The sequence below is a fragment of the Xiphophorus couchianus genome, chromosome 7, assembly GCF_001444195.1.
Source record: "Xiphophorus couchianus chromosome 7, X_couchianus-1.0, whole genome shotgun sequence".
Taxonomy (NCBI): Eukaryota; Metazoa; Chordata; class Actinopteri; order Cyprinodontiformes; family Poeciliidae; genus Xiphophorus; species Xiphophorus couchianus.
Window position 1 is genome coordinate 4,433,157 of NC_040234.1, and position 12,804 is coordinate 4,445,960.

The following is a 12,804-nucleotide window of genomic DNA, read 5'->3' on the forward strand; positions in this document are numbered from 1 at the left end:
TTCGGGGCACGTTAGTTTAAACTAATTCAGATTTCTTTACATCAAAACATGTTGTGCATTCTTCACACAGCAACACCAGATATATGCAACAAATAAAACATGAAATAATATTCTATAGTAATATCACACTCTACTATGAACGCTCAAAATATCTTACAATTGGTCTGACAGAGCATTCTACATCTGACTAAACCTATGAAGAAGCTAGAACCGAGGTTGTTTACACTGACCCCCTACTGGTGGATGAACTCAATCGCTCTCTCTTTTTTTAAGATTAGAGGTGGGATGGTCACAAACCCATACAGCTCTGCCACTGCCACAGTCCTCCAGTCCCTACCCTTCAGGAACACCAAACATGTTGGGTACTCGAGAAAGCACATGCAAAGAAATCACCTGGGCCAAAAGGATGGTACTGAAACCTTGTTCTAACTGGCTGAGAGAGATTCTCAATGTTTCTCTGGCACAATGAACTGTCCGCCCCTGTCTTAAGTCAGCAACTATCGTCTCAACAGGCAAAATCAACCAGAGATGGATAAATCATCTAATGATGCCATCACCATTGAACTCCATATAGCACTGAGAACAACAGGGGGAATTATGTACAAATGCTCGTTCTGGACTACTCCTCCACTTTAAACACAATAACTCCGTTGATTCTTGTTGACAAAATGTATTCTTTGAACATACCCCTATCCACCTTTGAATTGATCAAAAACTCCCTCACTGATCGTCCTTAAACCACCAGACTTGGGCCCCTCTGCTCCTCCACAATAAAAGCTTAGAACAGGTTCACCACAGGGAAGTGTACACATTATGCAGCATATCCACTCACTCCTTCAACACCATCGTTAAATTTGTTGATGGCACTTCTGTCATTGGACCTGGTACAGGAGGAAATGAGTCCTTCCACAAAGATGAAATGCAGAAACTGGCACAATGGTGTGGAAGAAACAACCTACAGTTAAACACAACAAAAACAACCAGATGGTGATAAACTTCTGGAAGAACAGACCTGAACCATTTCTTCTCTGCATGGATGGTGTGGACAGGGATCAGACCTTCAAGTTATTTGGCATTAACATTTCAGAAGACTTAACCTTATCAGAAAAAAAACGTCAGAGGTGAACAAGACCCAATAACACTTGTAATAACTTTGACAAAAACATAAAAATAAAAAAAACATCTGAAACAACAGCTGTAGGTGTCTAGCTGTCACACTACTATTACGTTGGTTCTGGGATACTGCAGGACCAACCGACTTGTTAGTGTTGTGATATAAGGACACCAGCAGTTGCTCTGCTTAATCTTGTCCTGAAAAATGACCATGCAATGACAATAAATCTAATCTACTCTAAAATACTGAGTAAATTGGGTACTGGTTGGCTCGGCCGATAGAGTGTGTGTACAATGTACAATGGCTGTATTCCTCAACAGGGTTTTCCTGGGTTTGATAACAGAGCTCAGGCCTTTTGCTCTTCCCCCTCTCTCACACCCAAAGGGGCAAAAGCAACTGAAAAAGAAATGAAATAGTTCAATTTCTTCTTTTGTGTTTCTCTTCACCTTATTTACTGTCAACTTACTGTTCAACAAAGACAGCTAGTGCTGTTTTCTTAAAATAATTTCAAAAAAAGATTCAAATAAACTATATTTTAAAAAACAGATTTTTCTTTCAATGATTCAATGTTTAATCGTCATTGGATCATTAATGGTTCAATGATTCATTTAATCACCAATGATTAAACATTCAATCACTGAACATCTGATTGAATATTTAAAAATGAGATAGTCAAAAATAAAATCAACATGGTGTGTAAATTCTGTTTTTTCTCTATTTTAATAACTGAGTTGAATAAACAATATAAATACATAAAATAAATACAAAATAAATTCAATCAGAAGAAACACTATTCCATGTCATGGTTCATCAGACAGAAAATAACACTTGATCAACAAAGTTTGTGAATAAACAAAAGAATCTCAAACAGGTTCTAAAATCAATTCATTCAGTAATGTATTACTAGATTATAGCAGCAGTATTCTGGAGTATTAATCAAATAGGTTCAGCGATGTTGTATATAAATATTACTCGAGACAATCAATACCATCTCTAATTATGTACAACCATGTCTGAGCTGAACGGCTTGTTACTAATATCTACTGTCATGTCTTGATACAAACTGTTGATGTGTTAAATATGGATGTTACTGTCACTTTAATGAACTCAGCTCACATTAGTGCTGTGAGTGGATGAAGAAAAGTAACAAACACTGTAAGTTTGAAGCATGGGGTTAGTTTTTATATTCACATAGGAGCACAATGTTAAAAATACAAACATGGTGCAATTTATTTTAGAAACATTTATATAAGATCAGCATTACAGACAATGAGAAGTGAACAATTATTTCCCATCTTTTGAGCTCATGTAGCAGATGAAGTACATCTGTTAACCTACAGAAGATAACTTACACAAGGGTGAGTGAGAATTGCTTTACTTGGAGTTGCAAAGTTTACATGCATAAATAGGGTCTGTAGGTGCTTGGTTTCCGTCATTTGAGTTGGGCTTAAACTCATTCATGTGGAAAAATGCGCTTAATTTGCGAACAAAGATTTTAGAGGTTGTGTGAAAAGTGAAAAAGGTTTTATTCACTTCCTCAAAGTTTTATATTTGTCTACATTATATTGACCTTACTGGAGCCAGACTGGAATATCTTCAGTGTCACAATGTGTTTAATTGCTTTTCTGAACCAGGGATAAAACATGGCGTAGATTAAAGGGTTAAGACAAGAGCTAATGCAAAAAAGACACAGCACAGCAGCAGACGTGTTAAACGATACATCACCTCCTAGAGCAGCACAGTAAAATGGACAGAAACATATTAGAAACACAACAACTAAAATACCAAGAGTCCTGGCTGCTTTCAGCTCAGATTTTCCTACTGCTGCTGAACGCTGCAGGGACACAGCTGTAACTGAGGAGCGGATGGCTCTGGCCTGAAAAACGGCCACTACAAACACTCTGGTGTAGAGAATTATGATGACTGTAACTGGAACCGTAAAGGTTAAAAGTAGATCTAAAACTGCAGCACCAAAATCAATGAAAAACAAACACTCTCCTTGACAAGAAGGCTTTTTTGCACTTACGCCATCCTTCACAAATGTAATGCAGTATAAAGCTGAATAAATCCAGCACAGACTGATACACAGTCGTATTCTTGTCACAGTGATTCTCCTGTGATAATGCAGAGGGTAACATATAGCCACATAGCGGTCAACAGATATGAGAACGACATTTCCAACTGACACACAGGAAATCATACTGACAATATGTATGTACAGTAAACACATGACATCACCAAGAAGCCAGCAAGATGTTAGTCTGACAGCTTCACCTGGACAGAGAACAAAGCCCACCATGAAGTCTGATATGGCCAGAGACAGAAGCAGGAAGTTGGTGTTTTTTTGAAGCTGCCTGGGGAGGAAAACAGAATAATTCAACAGGAAAAAACTGGAAGTGTGTTTTTAAATGAACAAGCATAATTACTACAAGACAACAGTTTGACAGTTTCGTATGATAGGCAAAATGTTTCAAATGCAATCATCTGGCGGTGAAGGTTTTCAATGAAATGAGCTTTTCTTTGCCTGAAATGGGAGACGGAAATGATAACAAGCAGATTGAGTGTCGCAGTGAGCACACTGATGAAAAACAGCAGAAACACAAGTGGGTTCCTTGACATTTTTGGCTTCCTACACGAAGTGTTGTAGAGCTGTGGAAAGCAGAGTTCTTCTATGTTATATACCTCCATTGTCAAAGACCCTGAAAGATTAATGACTGTGGTGGCTCTCTGATCATAACTCTTTTCTGCATCCTTTTTTATCTCTGTATGGCACACATACACAACAACTGGCCTCTGTGGTCCTTCGCCCTGCCCACTTCACACATCTCAGCTCACCCTTAGCAACCAATGTTGCTTTTCTCTCGAGCCTCCTTTCGTTTTCCGGTCAGTCTTCAATTTTACAGTTAATTTTCAACTAGTTAAAAGCGAAAAAGATTCAGAAAATATTTTCCTGATTTATACAAACTATATCTTTGTACAAATGTACATTTAAAACTTACTTATGTTAAGGTGTGAGATTTTCTGACTGGGATTAATGATGGGGATTACAACACCAGAAGTGAAGAGGGTTAATATGTTAATGTTGACTTTATAACTCAGCAGTCTGCCATCCAGAATCTCAGAAATCAGTATCGGTAATCAAAAAACTACCAATTTATTTATCAGGAACTGGCAGATTTTAACAAGTTGAAATTGTAATGTAAAATTCTAGACTAACTGGAAAATAAAAGGAAACGTAAGTGAAAAAAGATCATTTTAACCACATTTATTGTCACCGCTCACTGCAAAACTTTGTTGTGATTGGAGCAGCTCGTCTCCTGAGACTCCTTCTCAAGAAATACGAACTAAAAGGGAAAATACTGGGCAGAGACAGAACCAAAGCTTACAGGTAATCTGTCTTCCAGCTGACTGTCATCCAGGGCCTGCAGTGGAGTCTTTTAAGTACCTGGGAACTGAAGTGGACACACACTTGGATTTTAAGAGACACACAGACAGCACCTGTAATAAAGCGCAACATCTCTACCAGCTGAGAAAACTGAGATGTTTTAGTGTTAAGGAGATTTTAACTCTGGGTTACAAACCATTAGGGCTATAAAACAAATCATTAACAATATATATTGCATTAGACATGAGATCAATATGAATAACACATCTGATGGCATGTTCAGTATTCAATATATAGACTATCCACTGATCCACTGTCTTGAGACGCCAGACAGAATCACCTCAAAGCCGTGTGGACGTCTTTCTCCATGGCTTCTCTGAATTTCTCTCATGCCTGAGTTCTTACCCCAGTAACCTCCCAAGCCACATGGCGTTTGAACTGCCGATACCCATCAGCTGCTTCTGGGGTCCTACAAGCCAAGAAGACCCGATTGAACTCCTTCTTCAGCCTGACAGCATCCCTCACTGAAGATGTCCACCAACGGTTTTGAAATTATGAGACATTTTTGTTCGAGCTGCATCTTTAAAATGATGTTCAAAACAGCAGGCATACCAAAATAAAATTCACATTAAAAAAATACAAAAATAATTTATGCATTTAAAAGAAATTATGTGAAATAATAATAAAAAAAATGATTATAAACATCCTTCAAGGCATTAAGGCATGGTCAGTTTGGTGCTAACACAAAGGCAACATTCAGGCTTCGGTGGATGGATTACTTTGTGTGAGACTGGACAACAGGCACTGACAACCTTGCAGCCACAGCTCTGATACGCTGCCTTGACAATGGATGTGCCCACATTGCACCTGACCCTTTGGCCCCTCCCAAAGGTGGTGAGCCCATAGGAAAGGGGACCCACGTCTCCTTTGCAGGCTGTGCTAGGTTGGCCTCCATGGGTTAAAGACCGGCCACCAGGCGTTCATCAATGTGCCCCACCTCCAGGCCTGGCTCCAGAGTGGGATCTCGGTGACCTGCATCCGGGTGAGGCAACCCTGTTTCCAATGATTTTGCTTGTCATAATGGGTCTTCAGGCTGTGCTTAGTCTGGTTCCTCTGTCTGCTGCCATGGGTACCTGTGAGCTGAAGTGGACACAGACAGCATAGCTCCTAGGATCACCTAGACACTCAAACCCCTCCACCACGATAAGGTGGCAGCCCTTAGAGAGGAGCACAAAAATGTTCCATTGAACGTCAAGCATTTTTCAACCGGTACGGCAATCGAGGTTGGATTTGTTACACCAGCTGGCTGTGTTGTTCACTTTGGCATTTAATTTTTAAAAAAAAATTTATTAAAAGTGTGAGATATTGCTATTTTTCCCTTCACTTTGCTAGCGTTCATTGTTGCATCTAATGAAATAGTAGTGTAACAGGCACTTGTCTACCCATGTGTTATGTTGTTTGTTTTGTGTTTTTTGGACAGACTGTACTGAAATGTCACCTTCCCCTCTTTAGTAGTTCCCCTCCAGGTTACTAATAAAGGTATTATTCTTTTTCTTGTATACACCAGTAACAGTGATAGTAAAGTGCTGAGAACAAACCCTTTGAGCTTTTGAGTCTTTTTGGGAATTATGCAACACGTTTTTCACACCTGGATTTTGGGATCCTCTGCCATTCTTCCTTCAGATCCACTCCAGTGTCATCAGGTTGGTGGAGCCATTTTCAGGTCTCTCTAGACAGCCCTGAAGGTCAGGGCTTTGGCCGGGCCAGTTAAGAGTGGTTTCCAAGTTGTTCCAAAGCCACTCCTTTGTTATTTTAGCTGTGTGCTTCGACTCATTGTCTTGTTGGAAGTTGAACCTTCGACCAAATCTGAGGTCCTGAGCACTCTGGAAGAGGTTTCCTTTAATGAAACAAAAAGTGAAAAACTGAAAAGGGGTCTGAAAACTTTCCATACCCACCGGACTTAGCAGGTTTTCTGGGGGAAGCCATGCAGTAAAATAGGTCAAACTGAATAACAAGAATAGCCAGTGAAAAACAGCAAACATACTTTACGCACGTGACATTGCCAAGTGGAAGTTGCTATGGATGGTAGGTAGGGAGGAGCTGTTGTTGTGAACTGTTTGCCAGAAAGAGATAAAGTGACATAAAGAGGAGTTACAATCACAGAGCTGTCTTGGCTCTTATCTTTCATGGTCTCTGATGATGGAGGTTCATGATGAAGAACTTTGCTTTCCACAACTCCTCAACACCTCCTGTAGAAAACCAACAGTTCAATGGCTCACCGCTGTGTTTCTGCAATTTCTGGTCTCCTTCAACTGTGTGGTTACTGTTGCTCTAAATCTGCTTGTTATCATTTCAGTCTCCCATTTCAGGCAAGGAAAACTTATGGTGAAACTATATATTCACTATTTCTGCAATGTTTGTAATGTCAGTAAAATGTCAGTAAATCAAATTCTAGACTGCATCTAAATGCTTAATCTGTGATGTTTCTGTGTTCTAGTTTATTATTATTCTTTTCTCCTTCCCAGGCAGCTTCACAAAACCACCAACTTCCTGCTTCTGTCTCTGGCCATATCAGATTTCATGGTGGGCCTTGTTGTTTTTCCAGGTGCTGGCTCCAGATTAATGTCTTGCTGGTTTCTTGGTGAAATCATGTGTCTACTTTACACGTACATTGTCAGTCTGATAGTCTGTGCCTCAGTTATAAATGTCGTACTGATATCTGTTGACCGCTATGTGGCTATATGTTACCCTCTGCATTATCACAGGAGAATCACTGTGACAAGAATACGACTGTGTATCAGTCTGTGCTGGATTTATTCAGCTTTATACTGCGTTACATTTGTGAAGGATGGCGTAAGTGGAAAAAACATTCCCTGCCAAGGAACATGTGTGATTCTTGACTATAACGCTTTTGCTATTGATCTTGCTTTAACCTTTACAGTTCCAGTTACAGTCATCATAATTCTCTACACCAGAGTGTTTGTAGTGGCTGTTTTTCAGGCCAGAGCCATCCGCTCCTCAGTTACAGCTGTGTCCCTGCAGCGTTCAGCAGCAGTAGGAAAATCTGAGTTGAAAGCAGCCAGGACTCTTGGTATTTTAGTCATTGTGTTTCTAATGTGTTTGTGTCCATTTTATTGTGCTGCTCTAGGAGGTGATGTATCGTTTAACACGTCTGCTGCTGTGCTGTGTCTTTTCTGCATTAACTCTTCCCTTAACCCTTTAATCTACACCATATTTTATCCCTGGTTTAGAAAAGCAATTAAACACATTGTGACACTGAAGATATTCCAGCCTGGCTCCAGTAAGGCTAATATACTGTAGACAGAAGGAATGTAATTACAAGTTCAGATTTTTATAGCCTGGAATGCATTAATTAGCATAAACAGGATTTTTTCACTGAGCTCCTTGTCTTTAAATAATATCATCAAGGTTTCTTTCTTTTTTTAATATGTCAGAAATTATACATTCTTGATATTGTTAGTTAGTGATTCTTAAGTGACATGAACCTGAACCCTCAATTCATGTGATGCCAGAAATTCTAAATTATCCACAATAAACTGTAACATGACCCAGATTTTAAATGCCCAGCTTGGATCACAGTGACAAAGCATTTTATAGGGTTCACACACCCGAAAGCACGCCCACACACCCCCCACACACACCTGACTCAAACTGAGGTATTGGAACCACGAGAAAAGTAAGCTACCAGCTAATCACCTCCATAGCAATTCTGCTCTGTAGATTATGCATTAATTTTAGGTATGTGTAATGAAAGTCTCCTGTTGAAAAAGATTTGGCCCTCTGTTTGGGTTTAATGATTGTAAAATTAAAACAAACCTCTTCCTGTAACTGTGCTTGTTGCTTTATTTTCTTTATAAAAACCCACTGAGCACATCAAAATGGTCACACGGGTCAAACATAGTTAAAAGACAATTAGACCATTGAAACAAATTTAAAAGAAAGAAAAATATATATATTATGGAGCCTTGGCGAAAATTCAAACTGGGAGACTCGACCAGCTTCACCACATCACCTAATCACTACGCCCGACCGCAGCCAATCTGGACCGGAGCTTCACGCCGCTCCAGCCAATCGTCGTCCAAAGACACCTTCAAAAGTCCAAGCTACCCTGGGGTCTTCCTGCTCGTCAGCCGTGCTTCGACCCACCTCCTCCCCTTCTCCACCTTCACCATGAGGGTCGTCCTCCAGGATCCCTTGTGCTCTTCCTCTCCAAGCTCCGCTCCACCACCAGTTTCGGTCCCGGGGGGGAAGATTATCCCAAGCTCGCCGAGCAGACCGCCTGCTCACGGCTACCCTCGGCTCACGGTCTTCTGCCGGGTCCGAACGCCAAAGAAATTGTAGCATTAAATCTTTTTAACTGCTTTTTTCTTCTCCGTGTGAGTCTCTCCAGATTGAACTAGTGTTTATCATCAACCTCACAAATCTGACGTGAGTTGATCAAAAATATTTAATTTGTGTGTGCTGACCAAACTAATTCACATACAAAATTTGTCAGTCAACATATCATATTATATCATATCAACATATCACTTCTTAATAAAAAAAAAATAGGACCAAACATTAAAATGCATAAAACAGAACAACAACAACAACATTAGAAACTTTGCTTTCTATGCACACAAGAACCGCCCAACTTACAAAAACCCTTGAACTTATGACAAACATCACATAAGGCTGCCTTTGATTAAGGTTGCACCAATATTCGTTAATGCTAGAAATGTGCAACATTTAATCAAATTCATTTGAGCAAGGGGAAAAAATTATTTGTATTCAACCTCCCTAGGATTCCTTTTCAGAGCTCTGTTTGAAAATTACATGTCAAAAATTAGCTAAATACATGTCAGAAACTGACTTTTACTGGTGTAGCAGTAAATGCAACATTTCAGGGAATATTTTTGACCTGCAAACTTGAGTTTGTTTGAGTAGTGACAGTTCTGTCAGGTGGAATGGATCAGAACGCTGGCATACTATTGTGAGAAGCTTGTGGATGGAAACCTAAAAAGTTTGACCCAAGTCATACAGTTTAAAAGACAATTAGTTTTGACACTCACCAAATGTACGAAGCCTTCTGAATGCGAAGAAAGTAACAAAAATAAATAAATAAATCTCGGTAACACTTTCTCACTAAGGCTTCTGGCATTTAGAAAATAGAAATAATTTTGGTCATTCTAACTGACCTAAAACAGGAGACGTTGGGTCTGATTTAACTTCAGACATTACATTACAATATAATGTCCCCTCCTGTCCAGTAGGTGTCTCTCCAGGCCGCTATGCGTTTCTCTTTTTTTTCGTTTCAACAAGCAACTGAACACACTGCTAACTGAACATACCGGGCTGATGATCCTCTGGATCAGACACTCTTCTCATATTGACTGTGCAGTTTTCCCAGAACCATATATTTTTTCTATAAATAAATTATTGTTTGTGGAGATTTTCTCATCTGGCTCCCATTTTTTCATCGCCTTTGAGCTAGCTGGTCATCACATTACGTAAGTTTTGCTAATGTCAAAAAACACAGAATTTCACAATTGCAGTGTTTGCATTAAATGAGGAATTAAATAAAAATTACATGTGAATAAGCTTGTTCACGCAATAAGCCATTAGAAATCAATGAAGCAGTGGATGTAAACTGTTACATGTCATATATTCATATTTCAAACGTCAGAGCTAGCGCTCATCATCTATCTGCCGTCGGAGGAGACATTGTTGTCAGAACAACAAGCTGCTTGTACGGCCACAGCCACATGTGGAGTTTTGGGGAAATTATAGTTGGGGATTTTGCAGAAGATATTCTTAAGAAAATTGCCCGTTCTGTTAGTGGGCGAGTTATGGACGACCTACAAAGATTGCGAGTGCAATTGATTGCAGGTGCAAAAGTTTCATAACAAACTGTCACAACATGGTGAGAGTTTTAACAAATATGTAAAGAAGATATTTAAAAATAAATAAAAGTTACATACTCCACCTTCAAGGAACTAATGTGGACATTGTTATATCTTTTGTTGAGCTGATTTTGTTCAGAATTACATTTTGAGTAAGGATTTTTTTTTTATTGTGGGATTACAAATAACTAACCCTGGCCAAAAGGGTTAGTTATTTGAACTAACAACTAGAAAATGTGCCATCACACATTTGAATGTAGAGAAAAAAAGAAGACTGCAAAAGATCGATATGGGCAGATTTATTTGAATGAGACAAAAAATTGTGTCCGTGTGCCTTCTTTTCCTACCAAGAAAATGGTTCTGATCCCAAATGAAAATATATCGTCACAACAACCTTTAATGAAGAATTGACCTAATGGTTGCTCATAAAAATTGAAAGAAGGTACAAAAAAACATGCCTTTGTTTTTCTCTTGTAATCATACAAACATTAAATGTTTAAAGTTAAATGAAACATTGAAAGACAGATGAATGAAAACCCACTGGACTTCATTACCGTAAGTTGGCCTCACGGGAGCCCGGGTCCAGTATCTGCAGACTGATGATGCGTTTGATGGCTTTCCTGAACCACGAGTAAAACAGCGCATAGATCACAGGGTTTAGACAGGAGTTTAGATAAAACAGAAAAACCACAAGTGAACCATGAGACGTGCTGGACTGATTAACTTCAATAAGAGAATAAAAGCAATAGGGGCAGAAACATGCAAGGTATATGACAATAAGAATCCCAAGCGTCCAGGCTGCTCTCAGTTCGGATTTTGTCGCTGTTGAACTTTGTGGATGTTGGAGTGTGATGACTGCAACGTGAGAGTGCACAGCACGGGCCTGAGACACGGCCACCACAAACACTTTCATGTAGAGAACTATGATGATGGTCAAAGGAAACACGAAGTTCAAAACGACATCGAGAGTTCCAGCAACAAAGTTAATGAGAAGTGCACATTCTCCAGTGCAGGAGTTACTTCTTCCCGGTTGGATCATGTCATCCTTCAAAAAGAACACGCCGTAGAGGGCATTCCACAGCCAGCACACACACACACAGCATTTGGCTTTTGCCGTGGAGATTCTGGTGGGGTAATGCAGAGGGTCGCAAATGGCAACATAGCGGTCGACTGAAATGAGAACAATGTTCCCAGTGGAAGTACAGACTATGTGAACAACTAGATAAAAGTACAAAACACAGACGACGTCACCAAGAAACCAGCAGGCTGTGCTTCTGTAGATTTCTAAAGGCATCAACAGTAGACCAACAAGAAAGTCTGACACAGCCAGAGAGAGGAGGAGGATGTTAGTGGGTGTGTGAAGCTGCCTGGAAGAAAACAGAGAACATCAATAATCCGTTTACTATGTCATTAAATCTGTCAGAGATGATCACAGAGGTCCTGGAAATATAACTTCACATTTCAAAAACATTGAAATATAGGTTGATGCTAGGACATTAATATCTGCCTGAAATGGGAGACTGAGATGATGATGAGCAGGTTGAACGCTACGGTGATCAGTGAGATGAAAGACATTACAGAGTTCAGGAGAACGGCTTCAGACCAGTGAAGTGTGGGCTTCCTGCAGGAGCTGTTGAGGAGATGTGGGAAACAGAGATCAGTTCTGTCTTGGATCTCCATCCTGAGAGAGATCAAGTGTTCACCACACTCCCTGTTACCCACTGATATCTGTTCATTAAGTCCACGTTGTGCATTAGTCTCTGGAGGGAATCTATTGTCACTCCTCCCTCCTTCTTTTCTCAGAGCATTGCAAACATGTTCACATGTAGTCGCGGTGAAAACACAAACCTCATTGTATTTTAGTTTAACTTGTTTGAGACAGAACAACGTTGACATACGTTTGTCTCTAAATTCCACAGATTTAAGCCGAGCTGTACCAAACTCACTATGATCCGTCCTAATCCATCTCCCTACGGGATTCCAGACCGAAATATTTGGTCAACGTGGCCTAATTTCTCCACAGCGCCCCCTAGAATTCTTTAAAAAATAAATAAAGGGCGTGCTGTGGTGGCATAGATGATAGCGCGACCCATATCTGAAGGCCTTGAGTCCTCGACGCAGCCGGCACGGGTTCGACTCCCGGACCCGGCGACATTTGCCGCATGTTTCCCCCCCCTCTTCTTCCCCCTTCCTGTCAGCCTACTTTCATATAAGGGATACTAGAGCCCACAAAAGACGCCCTGAAGGGGTAAAAATTAAATAAATCAGCCCCAAGTCATCCTTTGACTGACATTCATAGAATTCAGTCATCCTGACAACTTATGTACAGTATATAAGTTATCCAGATGTACCAAAAAGTCTCTTGGATTCATTGTCCAAACCCAACTGGAAGTTGGGTCTTT

The 12,804-nt window shown here is 40.0% G+C and overlaps 2 protein-coding genes across 2 annotated transcripts; both read right to left on the reverse strand.

Annotated features, from left to right (window-relative positions):
- Nucleotides 1-2,669: 2,669 nt before the first annotated feature.
- LOC114147624 (trace amine-associated receptor 13c-like) lies at nucleotides 2,670-3,802 on the reverse strand. Its single transcript, XM_028022122.1, has 2 exons — nucleotides 3,639-3,802; nucleotides 2,670-3,468 (listed from the first exon to the last, which is right to left on the reverse strand). The coding sequence occupies exons 1-2, from the start codon at nucleotides 3,800-3,802 to the stop codon at nucleotides 2,670-2,672; spliced, it is 963 nt and encodes a 320-aa protein (XP_027877923.1).
- A 7,150-nt stretch (nucleotides 3,803-10,952) lies between these two features.
- On the reverse strand, nucleotides 10,953-12,082 carry LOC114148876 (trace amine-associated receptor 13c-like). Its single transcript, XM_028024371.1, has 2 exons — nucleotides 11,910-12,082; nucleotides 10,953-11,769 (listed from the first exon to the last, which is right to left on the reverse strand). Exons 1-2 carry the CDS (start codon nucleotides 12,080-12,082, stop codon nucleotides 10,953-10,955), a joined length of 990 nt encoding a protein of 329 aa, XP_027880172.1.
- Nucleotides 12,083-12,804: the final 722 nt, after the last annotated feature.